The sequence below is a fragment of the Entelurus aequoreus genome, linkage group LG03 (genome assembly GCF_033978785.1).
Source record: "Entelurus aequoreus isolate RoL-2023_Sb linkage group LG03, RoL_Eaeq_v1.1, whole genome shotgun sequence".
NCBI classification, from domain to species: domain Eukaryota; kingdom Metazoa; phylum Chordata; class Actinopteri; order Syngnathiformes; family Syngnathidae; genus Entelurus; species Entelurus aequoreus.
This window is the reverse complement of record NC_084733.1, coordinates 21,437,636-21,460,400: the sequence shown is the minus strand read 5'-3', so window position 1 is coordinate 21,460,400 and position 22,765 is coordinate 21,437,636. Positions and strand designations below refer to the sequence as shown.

Here is a 22,765-nt window from a genome sequence, read left to right as displayed (position 1 = left end):
TGACTGAGGGAACCCAATACTGTGTAGTTTCGTTTTTTTGTTTTCAATTTCGCCTCTAAATTTGACGGTTATAATAATTACCACAACATACAAATCCGATTCAATATTGATTCATTATAAATCTTAACGTAAATTTACAATGGAACTAAAACTTGACCGGTCTAGCAAACCGGGCAACCACAGATCACTGGATTTCCCTTTTTTTCTTGTTGCTAGGCAGAGTTTTTAGGGCTTATACAAAACTATCCAAATGTCTGTAGTCCATCCCAACCTAGCAAATTACAAATATGAGACAAGTTTATATAGGGGAAATGCTTATTTTGGCGCCCTTTGACATAAGCGGTTGCTGGCATAACCAAACCAAAGCTAGCCATCTCTTGCACATTTACTTGTGACCTTCAACAGAGATATGAGTAGGGCTCATTCTGTTTTTTTTAAACAAATATTTGTATTTAATTTAAAAAAATATTTTTACAAACAAGGCAATTCACACACAGGGTGATCTCAATGGCTCCTCGGAGGAGGTACAGAGTTGTTGGTTTTACATAATGTGCAAATGCAAATGACAGGTGTAAACATGTCAGCCCAGAGGCGACACAAATCCTGTCAAACTTTTAACAGACATGAATAACAAAAATGTGTGTACATACAAGCGCATAAAAAATTGAAAATTATAGTAGTAATAACCATGACTTAAGTGTATGTATAAGTGTAGCAATAATAATGTAAGTAAATAAAATAAATAATTAAATTAGAACAGAAAAAAGGGGGAAATAAAGCAGATAACAATTTTAATTCTATTTACAGGTTAAAACTTTTATTTTGAAGCCACTTTGCACTGAACAGGGAACCTCTGTGTGCACATTTTAGTGCTGTAAAACCAGACAGTAGTTCTGCTTCTGTTGTCATGTTTAGCGATAAAGATGAAGTGTAGAAAAAAAAAAGTCGATATGAACGGACCATTTTTCATAGAAAGGACCCTTTTGGGGGTCAAATTTAATGTTCACAAAAGGGGTCTATTGTGTATATGGACACTGACTTAAGCGGTAGAAAAAGAGGGGGTTGTTGAGTTCCACTGTATAGACATACGTTATGTACAATTCAGTCACTGTTCTGTATTAAATATAAAAATACATTATTGGAAGGCAAAATGTGCATTCTAATGCATTAGCCTAAAACTTAAAGTTGCCCGTTCACTCCTGCTTTGTAGTCTTATCATTGTCATGTCATGTGACCGCTTGTCTGTGTCCTGTCCCAGTTCAGAGAAGACCACATCGTACCGTCGGACCAGCAACGGAAGCAGCATCCAGGGGAAGTGTGCCGCGATATCTCCCACCAGCAACCAGGAGGAGCCGTATTGTATTGTCGGGGGAAACTGCGCGGGCCTCGGTCCAGTCCCCGCTCCGGCAACACCCTCTTCCTCACCTGGCGTGACCCCTTCACTGCGAACCCGCAGGAACGCCATGGTACGACCATAAATGATCCCTTTTGCTTCAAGTCTGTACATTTCCTACTGAAATATGTACCCTTGTCTTATTCTTATCCTTTGTGCAGAGTTCAGGCAACAGACAACACAATAAGCGGGTCAAGGCTTTGGTCGACTGCAGGCCCACCAGTTCAGAGCAGCTCACTTTTCTCAAAGATGAGACTATTGTGGTAACGCTTTCTAGTGACCCCCACTGGTGGGTAAGTGCAACTACCAGCTCTTTAACTCTAATAAATGTTTAGCTGGATATGAATTGGCGAATGCTTTGAAGGAGAACTACACTTTAAAAAAAAAAAAAAAAAGAATGCCTGCCAGGAACAATCCCTATGTGAGACAAGAACAAATGTTTTTCTTTTTTTAATGCACTCTAATTTCTAAAATATGGCAAGTACACGGTGGCTAACGGGAGAAATGATATTAACCAAGTATTTCCGTTATTGTTATTATAAGTGCTAACGTTGAGAAACTACTTTTAGCGGCGTCGTGATCACAGAGGTAACTAGCTTATGCAGCTATTGATATACTGAGCCGGTGAGCTGCTGCATTGCCTCTGAGTTGGTAGAAGTTAATTATAGATTATAAATAATGCCTCTCACCTGAATAGTAAAGTTAAAGTTAAGGTACCAATGATTATCACACACACACTAGGTGTGGCGAAATTATTCTCTGCATTTGACCCATCACCCTTGATCACCCCCTGGGAGGTGAGGGGAGCAGTGGGCAGCAGCGGTGGGCAGCAGTGGTGGCCGCGCCCGGGAATCATTTTTGGTGATTTAACCCCCAATAGAGGGTTGTGGCCATAAACCGAGGAGTTTGTCAACTTAGACCCAGAGATGGCAAGAAAGACATGAAAAGACGCTCGTTTACGTCCCTTTTTTTATCCTTCGTGAGGATTATGACTAATTATTCATCTAAACAAGAAGATATGAACATTCCATCAGTTGGCATCCCAGTGAGAGCAGACTTTGTGCAGTAAGTGATTGTTTTATTGTGTTCGTAGTTTGTATTTCTTGTTTAGCACTGAGCAATACTGCTGCTTGCTGGATCTACCCAGCACATAGAACTCGTAGCTCATCCACCGTATATTTAGGTTAAAAATATAAGGTTCTGGATCATCATTTGTCCCAAAGTAGTTGCGTTGTCTTTCATAAAGTCTGCCATGATTAGTAGTGTTGTTGTTGAAATTAATATGTATGCTTGAAATAAGCAACATACTAAAATGTTACATGTTATTATGAATTTGCCTATTACTAGATTACATATATACTTACATCATGTATATAAAACATTGATTGAGGTTTTGGGATGTGTTTAGAGCGCTTTATAGGTGGAATAGAGTAAATTACATTACCTCCATTGTTAGCCGACTTTTGCTAGAATCAGAATGCATAAAAAATTGTGTACTTGTCTCAAAAAAGTGCAGTTCCCCTTTAAGAAAAGAAGGAACATTTTTTGTTTTGTTTTGTTTTTAACATTTTAACAGCCACATCATTGTGCTATTACAAATAAACACACATTTTCTAAACATTCAACTTTTTTCAAACTAATTGCTATTGCTGATATGCTGTGATGAATTTTCCATCTAAATTGCTTTCGTTTTAGTATCCCACAGCATCCACATTTAATTTCTTAAAAAAAATATTACAAATGTGTGAAATATTTGTTCTACTTTTGTTTCATCAGATGGGTTACATAGAAGGGGACTCGTCCAGGAGAGGGACCTTCCCAGTCAACTACGTTCAGAAAGTGTCGGATTGAACCGATGTTTGTGAACCAGGAATTGAAACGGCATTGGATGCTCAGTGACATAATAGCCTTACAGCGGCTCCAAGTGGACTTTATGCTGTTTCCTTCGCGCAGCTTACATGGATTTACTCAAAGTGGAACGATGTGAGTAAATTAAGGACACACACCCAGCTGCGCGAGGACACAGTTCTGGGATTTAAACTTCCAATAAGGGAATCTCAAACTTTAACACTAAAAATGTAATTGCAGCTTTTTTGTTCTCTAAAACCTTTGTATTAATAACTACAAAGGCATTTTCAAACATTTCTGTACATTCCGGGCTAATCCCTTTTTAAAATGCACTTTACACTCATGCAGGATGATTATTTGAAAAAAAGGCCAACTGCTGTCTAAAGAAGACCAAGGTCTTTTTAACTAAAGAGAAAAAAAGTTTTTTATTTCTTGCTCCCAAAAATCTTGTTAAGCCTGCAAGTATCTAGAACTATTGTTAGTGATGGAATATTAATGATGAGAACCAGGAAGTGACATATGAGTGGTTTGTGAATACAGTTACTGGGGGCTTGTGTGCATCGTAACCCAATGGACTTAAGCACAATTGCACTTAATGTACATATTAAAACCATTTTTTGGAATTTAAATTGAGCAAAAAGTATGCTATGTTTTTTTATACTGACAAATAACCAAAACATGTAACTTGTGTTATTGAAATGTATATGCTAACTGATGCTTGTCTAAAAATGCTGAAATGTGTGTTTATGTATTTTTGCATTGGATGCAATTAGTGCAGGTGTATCTAAGGTTTTGCCTGGTGAGTGTGTAGTGCAAGGCAGATGATAATGATGATGATATGTTTACAGACACAAGTAGAGCGGAAGCTCAAACAGAACTAAAAGTCTAAGTGCTTTTTTTTTCGCTCGATACCAGCATGCATTGATTCAATTATTTATTGCAGCACCGCACGCATAACAAAAACGTTCAGTACTTCCCTTTTCTCTTGCATAACAGGAAAAACACATTTACAGTAAAAAAAAACACATTTATATTCATTTTAATCTGTTAATTATGTTGTTCAATCGTTACATTCCAATTAATAAATGTTCATTAACTGTACACTAGTGGTGATCAAGCTTTTTAAGCGCTGGTGCCTGATCTCAGCCATGAACCAAGGCAAAAAGATCTGCACTCAACACAACCGAGAAAATGCAGTGAATCCGGAAAGTATTCACAGCGCTTCACTTTTTCCACAATTTGGTTGCTACAACCTTATTCCAAAATGGAATGGAATTTATTTTGTCCTCAGAATTCTACAGACAATACCCCACAATGACAATGTGAAAAGGTTTTTTTTTTAAACATTTTTCGGCAAATTTATTAAAACTAAAAAAACATGTACATAAATATTCACAGCCTTCGCTCAATACTTTGTTGATGCACCTTTTGGCATCAATTACAGCCTCAAATTGTTTTAATTTAAATTGGGGGACGGCATGGCGCGGTTGGGCGAGTGACCGTGCCAGCAACCTGAGGGTTCCTGGTTCGATCCCCACCTACTACCAACCTCGTCACATCCGTTGTGTCCTTGAGCAAGACACTTCACCCTTGCTCCTGATGGGTCGTGGTTAGGGCCTTGCATGGCAGCTCCCGCCATCAGTGTGTGAATGTGTGTGTGAATGGGTGAATGTGGAAATAGTATCAAAGCGCTTTGAGTACCTTGAAGGTAGAAAAGCGTAATACAAGTATAACCCATTTACCATTTACATAATACAATGCCACAAGCTTGGCACACCTACCTTTGGGCAGTTTCGCCCATTCCTCTTTGCAGCACCTTTCAAGCTCCAGGATGGGAACCACTGGTTTTCATCCAGGATGTCTCTGTAAATTCCTGCATTCATCTTTTCCTTTATCCCGACTAGTCTCCCTTTTCCTGCCTCTGAAAAACATCCCCACAGTAATTGTAATTTCTGCCAAATGTGCATCAACAAAGTATTAAGCAAAGGCTGTGAATACTTATGTACATGTGATTTTTTTATTTTTAATAAATGTGCATATTTAAAAAAAATAAAAATAAATAAATAAATCACATCGTCATCATGGGGTATTGTTTGTGGAATTTTGAGGACGAAAATGACTTTATTCCATTTTGGAACAAGGCTGTAACAAAACAAAATGTGGAAAAAGTGACTTTCCGAATGTACTGTATACACCAGGGGTCCCCAAACTACGGACCGCGGGCCGAATCCGGCCCGCCAGCGTCCAAAATCCGGCCCGCGGGAAGTCCCAAGTTAAAAAATTAAAAAAAAAAAAAAAAATTACCATACATTTTTTAAATTTCTTTTAATTATCTTTTTTAAAAATCTGTCCTTTCTAATCCATTTTCTACCGCTCGGTGTCTCCTAGCCGCTCAGGCAAATCATATTGTCTAAAAATGCATTTTCCCATCGATAACGTGAAATCATTGGGCTTGGAATATATATATATATATATATATATATATATATATATATATATATATATATATATATATATATATATATATATATATATATATATATATATACACACACACACTACCGTTCAAAAGTTTGGGGTCACATTGAAATGTCCTTATTTTTTAAGGAAAAGCACTGTACTTTTCAATGAAGATAACTTTAAACTAGTCTTAACTTTAAAGAAATACACTCTATACATTGCTAATGTGGTAAATGACTATTCTGGGGACGGCGTGGCGAAGTTGGTAGAGTGGCCGTGCCAGCAATCGGAGGGTTGCTGGTTACTGGGGTTCGACCCCCACCTTCTACCATCCTAGTCACGTCCGTTGTGTCCTTGGGCAAGACACTTCACCCTTGCTCCTGATGGCTGCTGGTAGCGCCTTGCATGGCAGCTCCCTCCATCAGTGTGTGAATGTGTGTGTGAATGGATGAATGTGGAAATACTGTCAAAGTGCTTTGAGTACCTTGAAGGTAGAAAAGCGCTATACAAGTATAACCCATTTATCATTTGTTTATCATTCTAGCTGCAAATGTCTGGTTTTTGGTGCAATATCTACATAGGTGTATAGAGGCACATTTCCAGAAACTATCACTCCAGTGTTCTAATGGTACAATGTGTTTGCTCATTGGCTCAGAAGGCTAATTGATCAGAAAACCCTTGTGCAATCATGTTCACACATCTGAAAACAGTTTAGCTCGTTTCAGAAGCTACAAAACTGACCTTCCTTTGAGCAGATTGAGTTTCTGGAGCATCACATTTGTGGGGTTAATTAAACGCTCAAAATGGCCAGAAAATTCGACAGTCTATTCTTGTTCTTAGAAATGAAGGCTATTCCACAAAATTGTTTCAAACTTTTGAACGGTAGTGTGTGTATATGTATATATATATATATATATATATATATATATATATATATATATATATATATATATATATATATATACATACATATATATATATATATATATATATATTACAGCCCAGCCCCCGGCCAAATTTTTTTAATCCAATGCGGCCACCGAGTCAAAAAGTTTGGCGACCCCTGGTATACACGGTTGCAATTCATAATTAGGAAGTGAAAAAGAGAAAGAGAGTAAATATTGCGATCGTTATTTTTGGTATGTGCTCAACAATGGTTTAGGATTTAGGATGTCAAAATGTGCACCTTCAGGAAATGTACACACGGAATTACATGTATTTCTTCCCGTTAAAGTATTTTAAAAGAAACAAATAATTGTTATAGTGTAGTCAGGGAAATGTAATCAAATGTGCATCATACTCAGGGCTGTGCAGGAGTTGTTTTAATGGGAAAATATTAAAAAAGGCTGTCAGTGTGATGTGTTGTACACCACTGCATACCACAATAATAAATCTACTGTTACTTTAACATCTCACAATAATGAGCTATCTTTTGAGAAGGCTAGGAATCTAAATAAGTTTGTACAATTTGACAGCTGCATCCACCCTCTTTAGTATTCCCATCATGCTTGCCTCTGTGCTCTTCTCCAAGCTCACCCCTTCCCTTGGCAGCTGTAGTGCGCCTGCTTCATCCGACCCTGTGTCCAGTATGATGACTGTCCAACCTGTCACTTATGTAACAAAGTCCCAAATAATATTGATGCTATTTCTAGCCCACAAACACACACACACACACATACCCTTTCCTAGATCTGTGCTGTATATATGTTCATAGTGTATGTATGCACAATACATTGTGGGATGCTAATCCATCAAAATGCAAGAATGAATAAATCTGGATTTATTGGAAAAAGCTTGCCTTATTGGCTCTTATAATATAGAAATGTAACATCCTACATATACATATGTAAACCATGAGATGTGCTTAATGCGTCCATTAAGTGAGCAAAAGCGAAAAAATCAGCTTAATGTAACTTCACATACCCTGGCTTACAATAATGAGCACTAAGTTGGCCGTTTGATGCATTTCCATTTTTTTTTTTTTAATCTAAAGTCGCCGTTATCTAACTTGGATTTTAATACATTCAGCAGTAAAGAGGATCTAGCGGAGAAGTGAATGATTAAATTACAACATAATACTGCCATTCCAATGCAAAGTAATGTGTCCTCTTCTGCTGAATCCGAACGGAACCATTAGGAATTCACAGAAAAAACAGCTTTATATCTTATGTAACAGTTTTAATCATTTAATCCTAATGATGTGTCCCTGTCTCGTACATTGCAGCCCGGCGCTTAAATAAACAGTCCAGAAAATACACATGGAACGACAGTCAAAAAGTAAGGAGAAAACATTTGAGGAACATTCATTCTTTTTCTGTGCAGGACAAAACATGTTTGCAAAAAAAAAAAACAGCTGTAGGCGTTTTATTCTATTAGAATTTTAGCTCATTTAATTGTCAGGAATTAAGGCTGTGAATTGAAAAATGAACACTTACAATCATTGTGAGGGCCAATAAGATAGTAAACATTAGTGCTGAAAGTGGAGTTTATAGCAAAACAAGTGATTTGAAGAAAGAAACAGATTAAAAGCATACAACTCACAAATCTACACATTTGTTTACAAAATAACATGGAAAAAATATATTTTTACATTTCAATTGTGTATACAGTATATCTATAATTGTATTTTAAATGTTTTCAACATCAGCCTGTTTCACATAATTAATTTTTTTAGTTTAGCACAACATTTTTTTATTAACTCGTTAGATCAAATTCGTATGTCTTTTTTGAACTAACAAAATGCAATTATGTGTTTACCGGCTGACATGAACATTTTAAATAAGGTCAATAAGAACATGTTTTCAATTCAGAGGTCCAAACAAGATAGGATCACAAGTATTACATTAAATAGTCAACAATCAAAGATCTTTAGAAATAGTCAACATTACATTCATTCTGGACGTGGGCCTCGAGATCTTTGGGAAATGTTTTCAGTAGCCTAAAAACAGCATTGTTGTGTCCTTTTTGGACGTGTTTGCCACTTTACCATCACTATGTCAACAGTGTTATCATTGCCAATGCACAGACATTGCATAAGGCATATGAGAAGCGCTATAGGCCCGTTGTATAGCACTATATTTCTATTTACTGTACATATACAGTAGAATCAGGAATACATGTACTGTATAAAGGCCTAATTTGCACTGTAGCTCTTTGCTCAAAATTGTTTGGTTGAGATGTGCCCAAAGATGGCACGCAGGCGTTCACCTTGGCTGAGTGGAATGCTTGATCGAGACTTAATTCAATTACAAGGTTGTTATGGCTATTAAGGAATTTTAAAAAGATGATAAGTCTCCCTTCTGCTCGACTGTGTTCCCATATCAAACAGATCCGTTGAGCCCTTTTAAAAGAGTTGATACGGGGAAAAACAATCAAAGCTGACATTCTATTTACTGTAACTTGTGCATTTTAGGGTGTTTTCACTTTGACGTCCCTTTAAGACAAACCAAACGGTTAGTTTTCTCTATTGGCGTATTTTGCTTGGTCAGGTGTAAACATAGTAATCCATTCTGATGCGGACCAAATTTTTCCAAATTATCGCGACCTCAATCTAACTATCAAATCAATCAGGTTTGACCATTGACCGTTAACAGTTTTATGTGTGTGAAAGCACATCATTAAAGTTATGAACAATCGTCTTTCTCCACATTGTGATTATTTGTTTTACCAACGCCAAATGTTCTTCTTGTAAATAAAAGCAGAGATCAATCTCCCATGAGTAGGCATGTACGCGGTTAGCGTATCATCTGATAGCGCAATTATTAAAAGTATCAACAAAGGCCAATTTCGCAAAATGTTGCGGTTTTTTTTACTCCCAAATGTGTGTGCCTGACTTTCTTACTGTTTACATTTTGCAACCAATAAAAGAAGAGATCGATCTCACATGGTTGGCACAATTATTAAACTTTTCAGCAAAGGCCTATTTGGCATCATTTTGTGATTATTAGCGCTTTTTCGTCACAAGTCTGTATGCAAAAATGCTCTCTTGTTTACATTTTGCGAACAGTAAGAGAAGAGATCGATCTCACATAGTTCGACATGTATGCGGTTAGCATGTCATCTTACAGCACAATTATTAAAGTTATCAACAAAGGCCAATACGGTACTATGTTGCAATTATTAGTGCTTTTTCATCAAATTTATTGATTACATTTTTGATCAATAAGAGAAGAAACCGGTATCACAATTTTTTTAGCATGACTATGGTTAGCATTTCATCTTACAGCACAATTTGTAAAGTTATCCACTAAGGCCAATATGGTACCATGTTGCAATTATTAGCGCTTTTTCATCACTAGTCTGTTCGCCACATTTTCTTGTTTACATTTTTTGAACACAATTTTTAGCATGAATATGGTTAGCATGTCATCTTACAGCACAATTATTAAAAGTAATCAACAAAGGCCAATGTTGCAAAATGTTGCGGTTTTTTACTCCCAAATGTGTGTGCCTGACTTTCTTACTGTTTACATTTTGCAACCAATAAGAGAAGAGATCCATCTCACAGCATGTATGCGGTTAGCACAATTATTAAACTTCTCAACAAAGGCCAATTTGGCATCACGTTGTGATTATTAGCGCTTTTTCGTCACAAGTCTGTATGCAAAAATGCCCTCTTGTTTACATTTTGCGAACAGTAAGAGAAGAGATCGATCTCACATACTGTAGTTCGACATGTTGTATGATATTATATGGTTAGCATGTCATCTTACACAATTATTAAAAAGTTATCAACAAAGGCCAATATGGTACCATGTTGCAATTATTAGTGCTTTTTCATCACATTTATTGATTACATTTTTGATCAATAAGAGAAGAATTTTTTTAGCATGACTATGGTTAGCATGTCATCTTACAGCACAATTTGTAAAGTTATCCACTAAGGCCAATATGGTACCATGTTGCACTTATTAGCGCTTTTTCATCACTAGTCTGTTCGCCACATTTTCTTGTTTACATTTTTTGATCACAATTTTTAGCATGACTATGGTTAGCATGTCATCTTACAGCACAATTATTAAAGTTATCAACAAAGGCCAATATGGTACCATGTTGCAATTATTAGCGCTTTTTCATCACTAGTCTGTTCGCCACATTTTCTTGTTTTATATTTTTTGATCACAATTTTTAGCTTGAATATGGTTAGCATGTCATTTTACAGCACAATTATTAAAAATATCAACAAAGGCCAATTTTGCAAAATGTTGCGGTTTTTTACTCCCAAATGTATGTGCCTGACTTTCTTACTGTTTACATTTTGCAACCAATAAGAGAAGAGATCCATCTCACATGGTTTAGCATGTATGCGGTTAGCACAATTATTAAACTTTTCAACAAAGGCCAATTTGGCATCATGTTGTGATTATTAGCGCTTTTTCGTCACTAGTCTATATGCCCTCTTGTTAACATCTTGCGACCAGTAAGAGAAAAGATCAATCTCACATAGTTCGACATGTATGCGGTTAGCATGTCATCTTACGACACTATTAAAAAGTTATCAACAAAGGCTAATATGGTACCATGTTGCAATTATGAGCGCTTTTTCATCACTAGTCTGTTCGCCACATTTTCTTGTTTACATTTTTTGATCACAATTTTTAGCATGAATATGGTTAGCATGTCATCTTACAGCACAATTATTAAAGTTATCAACAAAGGCCAATATGGTACCATGTTGCAATTATTAGCGCTTTTTCATCACTAGTCTGTTCGCCACATTTTCTTGTTTACATTTTTTGATCACAATTTTTAGCATGACTATGGTTAGCATGTCATCTTACAGCACAATTATTAAAAGTAATCAACAAAGGCCAATGTTGCAAAATGTTGCGTTTTATTTACTCCCAAATGTATGTGCCTGACTTTATGGTACCATGTTGCAATTATTAGCGCTTTTTCATCACTAGTCTGTTCGCCACATTTTCTTGTTTACATTTTTTGATCACAATTTTTAGCATGACTATGGTTAGCATGTCATCTTACAGCACAATTATTAAAAGTAATCAACAAAGGCCAATGTTGCAAAATGTTGCGTTTTTTTTACTCCCAAATGTATGTGCCTGACTTTCTTACTGTTTACATTTTGCAACCAATAAGAGAAGAGATCCATCTCACTTGGTTTAGCATGTATGCGGTTAGCACAATTATTAAACTTTTCAACAAAGGCCAATTTGGCATCATGTTGTGATTATTAGCGCTTTTTCGTCACTAGTCTAAATGCCCTCTTGTTAACATCTTGCGACCAGTAAGAGAAGAGATCGATCTCACATAGTTCGACATGTATGCGGTTAGCATGTCATCTTATGACACTATTAAAAAGTTATCAACAAAGGCCAACATGGTACCATGTTGCAATTATTTGCGCTTTTTCATCACTAGTCTGTTCGCCACATTTTATTGTTTACATTTTTCTATCACAATTTTGAGCATGAATATGGTTAGCATGTCATCTTACAGCACAATTTGTAAAGTTATCAACAAAGTCCGATTTTGTACTCCATCCATCCATTTTCTACCGCTTGTCCCTTTCGTTGCGATTTTATTTATTTTTTTACTCACAAATGTGTATGCCTGACCTTCTTACTGTTTACATTTTGCAACCAATAAGAGAAGAGATCGATCTCACATGGACGCGGTTAGCACAATTATTAAACATATTAAACAACAATATGGCATCATGTTGTGATTATTAGCGCTCATGTTGTGATTATTAGCGCTTTTTCATAGTCTGTATGCATAAATACCCTCTTGTTTACACTTTGCGACCAGTAAGAGAGGAGATAGATCTCACATAGTTCGACATGTATACGGTTAGCATGTCATCTCACAGTACAATTATTAAAGTTATCAACAAAAGCCAATATGGTGCCATGTTGCAATTATTAGTGCTTTTTCATCACTAGTCTGTTCGCCACCTTTTATTGTTTACATTTTTCTATCACAATTTTTAGCACGACTATGGTTAGCATGTCATCTTAAAACACAATTTGTAAAGTTATCAACAGAGTCCGATTCTGTACTCCATCCATCCATCCATTTTCTACCGCTTGTCCCTTTCGAGGTATGTTGCGATTTTATTATTTTTTGACTCACAAATGTGTATGCCTGACCTTCTTCTTGTTTACGTTCTTGCGACCAAAGAGAGAAGACGAGGCGAAGTGAACCTGGATCACTTGGTGTTCCAATGCAATTGCACAGTGAAGTGATCTGAAGTGACACCGGTTTGCTTCAAAGTGTTCCAGAGTGTTCGCACAGGTGCAAGTAATGCTGACTGGTAGAATGAGACCAAGAATGAAAACACCCTAATAAGTTACTCACATTCTTCCTGATTGCAAAGCAGACTGGTACCAGACCAGAACCTTACTGGGTTTCATATACCATCTCAGCATTTTGAACGGTGACAGACTCGCAGCAAAGTATACTGAAATATTGATGCTGGAATATCATGTCCCTTTTCCCGCTCGTGCACTCACACACCACTTCCTTTTCCACTGAAAGCTGAGCTGAGAGTGCTTGCAGCCTCTCAGGGGGTTCACCTTCAAATAGATGTGGCTTAATGTGCACACTCCCCGGTCACAACATTAGGTACACCTGTACAATGAAATACATGAGCTGTACCTTCAATTCTTCCTTTCCAAAGATAATAACCATCAGTTTTCATGTAATAATGTACGTTGTTTTGCAGGTTTTGCAGTTTCTAACATTATTTTTGTCAATTGCCAAGATTTAACATTTAATTTCCAGACATTTCCCTAGTTTTAAGAGCTATTTACTTATTTTTAGTTATTGACTGGACATCAGTCTTAATTTTAGCATGAATAATTGTATTCTGTCTATTGTAGTTTAAAAATGATAAAATTGAGAAAATGACTATTTAAATAAAATATTTTAGTTTTCCTCACATATGAATAATCTTGTTAAAATATTCTGCAACATCCCGAGTATGTTTCATTTAAGAATTGCAAGTTGAATAATGCTTGTTTTCAGAATAAAATACTTTTTTCTATCTTATTTCTAGATATGAATCTTGATTTAGGATATCTTATGAAGTAAAAATAGCTTGCTGCATGAACAGATAACTTCACTGGTTTTTAGTATTTTCCCCCCTAAAATCTAGTCTTTTTATCTTATTTTTATTGTTATTTTTTGTGTATTGAAACCAGTTAGAACTCATTTTGCATGCCTTTATAGTGGATGACTGGACTTCAAGTCACCAAATGTGGTTTTATCCTTTACAGCAGTGGTCCCCAACCTCTTTGTAACGCTTGAAAATTTGTCTTACGGACCGGGGTGGATGGTATTTTTTTTTTTTTTTTTTTTTTTTTTTTTTTGTCATAAAAAAATACAATCATGCGTGCTTACGGACTGTATCCCTGCAGACTGTATTGATCTATATTGATATATAATGTAGGAACCAGAAATATTAATAACAGAAAGAAACAACCCTTTTGTGTGAATGAGTGTAAATGGGGAAGGGAGGTTTTTTGGGTTGGTGCACTAATTGTAAGAGTATCTTGTGTTTTTTATGTTGATTTAATAAAAAAAATTATTTTATTTTATTTTATTTTTTAAAATTTCTTGTGCGGCCCGGTACCAATCGATCCACGGACCGATACCGGGCTGCGGCTCGGTGGTTGGGGACCGCTGCTTTACAGTGTTCACCCAAATGAACACTATTATTAGATTTTTAAAGGTCTTTTTTTTTCTTCTTTTTTTTTTAGATAGACTATCTTCCGTCTGCTAAGTGCCAACTATAGGTATGGAATAAATGCATTGCGCATCTACAGTATCACCTTGATTCTTGTTTATCTCTTTGTTGGATACGTTTTGTGTGGATAGAGCAGAGAGAGAGCAAACAGTGGTTGCTAGGAGACAGGAGGCCACAGGTGGAATCATCCTGGTCTTTCGTGCCTCCCCCCGAAAAAGAGCGTTTTAGCAAACGACTCACAGAGAGACATCAAGGCACATTTTCTCCGCATTCTGGCGCTTTCTCTCTGACTGATCTCATTAAATTCCTTTTGATACATCCTAAAAATGTCATTGTCCTACTCTATGTGAAGCGTGACTCACTTCATACGTGACTCATCCATGCAGCAACGTTCAGGCAGCCATTACCAATTCTCTGCCGAGGTCCAAACTTGAAAAGCAGCACGGTTTCCATGACAACCGGCAATAGCATCTTCTTGCCAGCTCCTGAATATTAAGACCTGAAAGGACCAGCCTCAGGGTAGAAGTGCAAACAAAAATGAAGTGATGAGAGCGAGATAAAAGACGGTGGAAGCGTTTCGGTAGTAAACAAAAAAGACAAAAGAAAAGAGGTCTACTTGAGCTTCACAGGCCAAGGCAGGCATGTTCGCAGTCCAAGCATGGAGGAGAAGATGATGGTGGGCCTGTGCTTCTTGAACTTGAGGCCCTTCTTTAAGCGCTGGCTCCCCTCAGCCACGTAGATCTCCCCCTGCTGCGAGGCGCCGGACATCCTGGCGAGCAGCTCCCCGTGCAGCACCACCTCCTGCTCGGAGTGCACAAACACCTCGCGGAGCTCCTCCAGGCGTCGCTCCATCTCCCTGATGACACGCTGGCGCTCCTCCACCTCTAGTAGGCGCCGGCGAGCGGCCTCGAACTCCATGCTGGAGCTCGGCGTGACCATCCTGGAGGAAGGGGCTGTGGCCGAGGCGGACCCCGGCTCGGAGGCGGCGAGCAGCGCTCCCGTCACCCTCCGGAAGTCGCCCATGGAGATGGAGCGACGGGTTGCCGGGGAGGCCAGCGCCAGGAGAGCGGACGCGGATGTGGAGGGTGACATGACCGAGTCGGGAGGAGGCGGTGAGGACGTAGGCTGGTTGGAGTCGAGCTGTAGGTTGTCTTCATCCTGAGGGGTTCTCTGTCGTCTCTTCATGGCCGCTGATGGTCCTGCTTCTCCCCCGTGCGATATATCCAAGAGCGGGCAGATGCAGCCTCCATTCATCAGTGACGAAGGACGTGAGCCGGGCTCTCTCTCCATCTGTGCAGGCTGTGACGATTCCTAAAGGGGGTGGAGCTTCTCAACATCCTGCCTCCTGATTGGCTCTAGCCTTCCTCTGTGCTGCTGATGCTGCTCTTTCTGTCTCCATTAAGACCTTTTTTTCCCCCTGCCCTTCCATCACTCCGGCGGTTGCCCCTAGCAACACCCACCAGGAAAGGGGTGGGGATAAGGGGAGTGATGCTCCAGTTTATGTCGTTCCCTTTATCACCTTTCTGCCCGTATTGGCACCATTTCCTGGTACTCCTATCTCACACTGTGACCCATTTACCCATCTTGTCAGGTTCAAACACTGATGACATATATTAAACAAGACAAGAGGCAAGTAATTAAACAGAGACAGAATTCAATTTGGACTCAATTGAGGAGACACGCCTGGACACACTGTCCTCTTGCACAGTCTCCAGCACGCTCTCCCAAAAGATTGCACTCCTCCTCCTTTATTTGACTTTCTCCGACCACCTGACCACCGCTTCCACTTCCAGAGGGAAGTGGGTCGTAAACAGCGTTGCCTTTGGTTACAGAATAGTTCAAAATAAGAGGTCGTAAAATAGTTAAAAAAAACTTCCATAAAATAGTTCAAAGAGAGTTAGTCGTAAAATACTTCAAAAAGAGGTCCATAAAATATTTCGGAAAATACTTCAAAAAGAGGTGGTCTGGAAATTGGGCAGATCCTTGGTTCTCTCCGCTTTGAAGTCCTTGGGTTAGAACAATATCTTTCTTTTGATTACCATACATAAAAAATAAATGATAAATGGGTTATACTTGTATAGCGCTTTTCTACCTTCAAGGTACTCAAAGCGCTTTGACAGTATTTCCACATTCACCCATTCACACACACATTCACACACTGATGGCGGGAGCTGCCATTCAAGGCGCTAACCAGCAGCCATCAGGAGCAAGGGTGAAGTGTCTTGCCCAAGGACACAGCAGATGTGACTAGGATGGTAGAAGGTGGGGATTGAACCCCAGTAACCAGCAACCCTCCGATTGCTGGCACGGCCACTCTACCAACTTCGCCACGCTGAGAGAAAACAGGAACACCTTCATCTTGCCCCCCCCCCCGCCCCCCTACACAGTGGAGTTTTACGAGCCTTACTCTTGATAGGTTTCAAAGACAGCTTTTGTCTTCTTGTCAGGAACTCAATGTAATACAAAGTTTTTGTGATAATTTAGAAACAATTATTCTAACACATCTAGTCCAGTGAAAAACATTTAAAAAAAAATGAAACTCAGCAGCTGATATTGACAGTAAAAAGTAGTTCTCGCAATTGTTGGATATAAATTAAAACCATAACCAAGCATGCATCACTATAGCTCTTGTCTCAAAGTAGGTGTACTGTCACGACCTGTCACATCACGCCGTGACATATTTTGAGTTTTTTGGTGTTTTCCTGAGTGTAGTGTTTCCTATTTTGTTGTTGATTGTCATGTCATGTACTGATGTACTTTGTGGACGCCGTCTGCTGCTCCACGCGCTGTAAGTCTTTGCGGTCGTCCAGCATTCTGTTTTTGTTTACTTTGCAGCCAGTTCAGTTTTAGTTTTGTTTTGCATAGCCATCCCTAAGCTTTAATGCCTTTTCTTAGCGGCACTCGCCTTTTGTTTATTTCTTGTTTAAGCATTAGATACCTTTTTACCTGCACACTGCCTCCCACTGTCGTCTGCATATTGTGATCACCACAAACAATGTTCCCGACATCCACAAAGCAATGTATTGTTATTTTATTCATTTATATATATTTTTATTTATTGTTGGCCCTGCTGCCACCTACTGATATGGAAGAGTATTACACGGTTACTCTGCCGCACTCTAGACTGCACAGACACGCAACAACGGCACATTATTTTAAAGTTAAAGTTAAAGTACCAATGATTGTCACACGCACACTGGGTATGGTGAAATTTGTCCTCTGCATTTGACCCATCCCCTTGTTCACCCCCTGGGAGGTGAGGGGAGCAGTGGGGAGTAGTGGGCAGCAGCGGTGCCGCGCCCGGGAATCATTTTTGGTGATTTAACCCCCAATTCCAACCCTTAATGCTGAGTGCCAAGCAGGGAGGTAATGGGTCCCATTTTTATAGTCTTTGGTATGACTCGGCCGGGGTTTGAACACACAACCTACCGATCTCAGGGCGGACACTCTAACCACTAGGCCACTGAGTAGATGCGGATTATAATCACTGGTGTGCAAAAAATATTTTTAACCCAGTTAGGTGAATTGACATCATTTCCCACGGCACACCAGACAATATCTCACGGTACACTAGTGGTTGAAAAACACTGATCTAGTCTATTCTAAAAAGTATTTCACTCTTCACTTGCAATAGCGGTCAATATTGCGTACATATACATTGCTTTTACATATATACATTTTACCTTTATAAAATACACCAACATCATGCGTGATCATGTTAAACGGGTTACAATTGTATAGTGCTTTTTTTTTTTTTTACCTTCAAGGTACTCAAATCACTTTGACATTATTTCCACATTCACCCATTCACACACTGATGGCGGGAACTGCCATGCAAGGCCTTAACCACGACCCATCAGGAGCAAGGGTGAAGTGTCTTGCTCAAGGACACAACGGATGTGACCAGGAACCCTCAAGTTGCTGGCACGGCCGCTCTACCAACCGAGCCACGCCGTCCATGGTGGCTGTTTCCATTATTTTGGTTAGTGGGTTACCTTATTTTGCTATGAAGCAGAGCACTATTTTTAGATAATTCATAAAAAAAATATTAAATATACTAAAAATATGTACATGATATTTTTTTATTATTTTATAATCCAAAAATTATAAAACGTTCCGAATAGAATGTATTTTTAATTATTTAAACAATAAACCACTGAATTAACAGCAGTGATGTAATCCTATGTTGTAAGAAGATTCTTACCTCCAGCACTATCTAAAAAAGATATGCAGTTTTTTTTTTTTTGTTGCTTTTTTGTCCATGGTGTACCCCCCCTTCTGCCCGATTGTAGCTGAGATAGGCTCCAGCGACCCCAAGGGGAATAAGCAGTAGAAAATGAATGGATGGATGTTTTTAATTGCTTTAAAGGGAACTGCACTTAAAAAAAAGGCTATCATTCAAAATATCTTTGTAAGACAAGAACACACATCTTTTTCTTAGTTTTTTCGATGGATGTAATTTTTTTTTGGGGGGGGGGGGCATTTTAAGTATTAAATAAATGGGAACTGTGCAATTCTGCCTAAAAAGCCCTTAAAATACAATATTTTACCTTAAACTTTATGGTGTTTTTACAGCATGTTACTGTAGATGGAAAACCGGTACTGCTGTTTTGTTTTTTTTACAGTAAAAACAACTTGCTGCTCAGTTGCCAGTTTTTTACTGTAAATGGAAAACTGCTCTTTTTTACGGTAAAATTCAGGCAACTGAGCTGCCAGTTTTTTTATCGTAAAAAACAACTGTAGATTTTGCAGTGTTTTGCTGTAAATGGCAAAACCGTGCCACGTTTTTTTTACACTAAAAAACAGCAGCTCAGTTGCCAGAATGTTATCGTCCAAAAACTGTGGTACTGTTGTTTTCATTTACAGTAACGTGCTGTAAAAACACAATACATTTCACAATTTTACTATAATTTTTTTCATCATTTAAATGTTTTTACAATGTATAATTATAACAAAAAATGGTTTGAATGTATGTTAATGTATTTGTTGCATGATTATATAATATTTAAGTTAAAAAAAATATGATATTGCATGCCATACAGGTATTTTTCTGTCAAAATGGAAAGAACAAAAACATTTATATTCAGTAAGAAAAGACAAAATACGTAATGGACGCATATTATTTCCAGGCTTCCGAGGGGCCAAATAAAATGAAGTGGCGGGCCAGATCTGGCCCCAGCCCTGGAATTTGACACATACAATCAACTCAAGGACAAGCGATACAAAATGGATGGACAAAATATATGTAAAAATAAAATACAAATAATATCAGGGTGTACCCCGCCTGAGTGCAGCTGGGATAGGCTCCAGCACCCCCGCGACCCCGAGAGGGACAAGCGGTAGAAAATGGATGGATGGATAGACAAAATATATGTAAAAATTAAATTTTAATAATATCCGGGGTGTACTCCGCCTTCCGCCAGAGTGCGGCTGGGATAGGCTCCAGCGTTCCCCACCACCCGAGAGGGACAAGCGGCAGAAAATGGATGGATGGATGGACAAAATATATGTAAAAATAAAATATAAATAATATCAGGGTGTACCCCGCCTTCCACCTGAGTGGAGCTGGGATAGGCTCCAGCATTCCCCGCCACCCCGAGAGGGACAAGCGGTAGAAAATGGATGGATGGATGGACAAAATATATGTAAAAATAAAATATAAATATCAGGGTGTAACCCACCTTCCACCTGAGTGCAGCTGGGATAGGCTACAGCACCCCATACAATCAAATCAAGGACAAGCGGTACAAAATGGATGGACAAAATATATGTAAAAATAAAATACAAATAATATCAGGGTGTACCCCGCCTGAGTGCAGCTGGGATAGGCTCCAGCATTCCCCGCCACCCCGAGAGGGACAAGCGGTAGAACATGGATGGATGGATAGACAAAATATATGTAAAAAATTACATTTTAATAATATCAGTGTGTACCCCGCCTTCTGCCTAAGTGCAGCTGGGATAGGCTCGAGCACCCCCCGCCACCCGAGAAGGACAAGTGGTAGAAAATGGATGGATGGATGGACAAAATAAATGTAAAAATAAAATAAAAATAATATCAGGGTGTACACCGCCTTCCGCCTGAGTGCAGCTGGGATAGGCTCCAGCACCCACCGCCACCCGAGAAGGACAAGTGGTAGAAAATGGATGGATGGATAGACAAAATATATATAAAAATAAAATATAAATAATATCAGGGTGTACACCGCCTTCCACCTGAGTGCAGCTGGGATAGGCTCCAGCACCCACCGCCACCCCGAGAAGGACAAGCGGTAGAAATGGTTGGATGGATGGAGAAAATACATGTAAAAATAAAATATAAATAATATCAGGGTGGACCCCGCCTTCCGCCTAAGTGCAGCTGGGATAGGCTCAAGCACCCCCCGCCACCTCGAGAAGGACAAGCGGTAGAAAATCGATGAATGGATGGACAAAATATATGTACAAATAAAATATAAATAATATCAGGGTGTATCCCGCCTTCCGCCTGAGTGCAGCTGGGATAGGCTCCAGCACCCCCCGCCACCCGAGAAGGACAAGCGGTAGAAAATGGATGAATGGATGGACAAAATATATGTACAAATAAAATATAAATAATATCAGGGTGTATCCCGCCTTCCGCCTGAGTGCAGCTGGGATAGGCCCCAGCACCCCCGCCACCCGAGAAGGACAAGTGGTAGAAAATGGATGTAAGGATAGACAAAATATATGTAAAAATAAAATATAAATATCAGGGTGTATCCCGCCTTCCACCTGAGTGCAGCTGGGATAGGCTCCTGCACCCACCGCCACCCCGAGAAGGACAAGCGGTAGAAAATGGATGGATAGACAAAATATATGTAAAAATAAAATATCAATAATATCAGGGTGTACACCGCCTTCCGCCTGAGTGCAGCTGAGATAGGCTCAAGCACCCCCGCCACCCTGAGGACAAGCGGTAGAAAATGGATGGATGGATGGACAAAATATATGTAAAAATAAAATATAAATAATATCAGGGTGTACTCCGCCTTCCACCTGAGTGGAGCTGGGATAGGCTCCAGCATTCCCCGCCACCCCGAGAGGGACAAGCGGTAGAAAAGGGATGGATGGATGGACAAAATATATGTAAAAATAAAATATAAATAATATCAGGGTGTAACCCACCTTCCACCTGAGTGGAGCTGGGATAGGCTCCAGCATTCCCCGCCACCCCGAGAGGGACAAGCGGTAGAACATGGATGGATGGATAGACAAAATATATGTAAAAAATTACATTTTAATAATATCAGTGTGTACCCCGCCTTCTGCCTGAGTGCAGCTGGGATAGGCTCAAGCACCCCCCGCCACCCGAGAAGGACAAGTGGTAGAAAATGGATGGATGGATGGACAAAATATATGTAAAAATACAATATAAATAATATCAGGGTGTACACCGCCTTCCGCCTGAGTGCAGCTGGGATAGGCTCCAGCACCCACCGCCACCCGAGAAGGACAAGTGGTAGAAAATGGATGGATGGATAGACAAATTATATGTAAAAATAAAATATAAATAATATCAGGGTGTACCCCGCCTTCCACCTGAGTGCAGCTGGAATAGGCTCCAGCACCCACCGCCACCCCGAGAAGGACAAGCGGTAGAAATGGTTGGATGGATGGAGAAAATACATGTAAAAATAAAATATAAATAATATCAGGGTGGACCCCGCCTTCCGCCTAAGTGCAGCTGGGATAGGCTCAAGCACCCCCCGCCACCTCGAGAAGGACAAGCGGTAGAAAATCGATGAATGGATAGACAAAATATATGTACAAATAAAATATAAATAATATCAGGGTGTATCCCGCCTTCCGCCTGAGTGCAGCTGGGATAGGCTCCAGCACCCCCCGCCACCCGAGAAGGACAAGCGGTAGAAATGGATGGATGGATGGACAAAATATATGTACAAATAAAATATAAATAATATCAGGGTGTATCCCGCCTTCCGCCTGAGTGCAGCTGGGATAGGCCCCAGCACCCCCGCCACCCGAGAAGGACAAGCGGTAGAAAATGGATGAATGGATGGACAAAATATATGTACAAATAAAATATAAATAATATCAGGGTGTTTCCCGCCTTCCGCCTGAGTGCAGCTGGGATAGGCTCCAGCACCCCCGCCACCCGAGAAGGACAAGTGGTAGAAAATGGATGTAAGGATAGACAAAATATATGTAAAAATAAAATATAAATATCAGGGTGTATCCCGCCTTCCACCTGAGTGCAGCTGGGATAGGCTCCTGCACCCACCGCCACCCCGAGAAGGACAAGCGGTAGAAAATGGATGGATAGACAAAATATATGTAAAAATAAAATATCAATAATATCAGGGTGTACACCGCCT

General features: G+C 39.3%; 2 protein-coding genes across 2 annotated transcripts in view; one reads left to right on the top strand and one right to left on the bottom strand.

The window, feature by feature from the left end:
* asap3 (ArfGAP with SH3 domain, ankyrin repeat and PH domain 3) overlaps positions 1-3,982 on the top strand; it is a 56,284-nt gene extending 52,302 nt beyond the window's left edge. The window contains exons 24-26 of the mRNA XM_062041458.1: positions 1,259-1,466; positions 1,555-1,686; positions 3,170-3,982. Of these exons, the coding sequence (XP_061897442.1) occupies positions 1,259-1,466; positions 1,555-1,686; positions 3,170-3,244 (415 nt within the window). The 3' untranslated portion in view covers positions 3,245-3,982. The remainder of the gene's footprint in view (positions 1-1,258; positions 1,467-1,554; positions 1,687-3,169) is intronic.
* A 6,542-nt stretch (positions 3,983-10,524) lies between these two features.
* On the bottom strand, positions 10,525-15,650 carry LOC133646272 (TMF-regulated nuclear protein 1-like). Its single transcript, XM_062041456.1, has one exon. The coding sequence runs from the start codon at positions 15,591-15,593 to the stop codon at positions 15,021-15,023; it is 573 nt and encodes a 190-aa protein (XP_061897440.1). The 5' UTR covers positions 15,594-15,650; the 3' UTR covers positions 10,525-15,020.
* Between the last annotated feature and the right edge of the window lie 7,115 nt (positions 15,651-22,765).

Excerpts from the sequence above, each read along its gene's own strand:
- LOC133646272 (XM_062041456.1), bottom strand. The coding sequence starts at position 15,593 with ATGAAGAGACGACAGAGAACCCCTCAGGATGAAGACAACCTACAGCTC.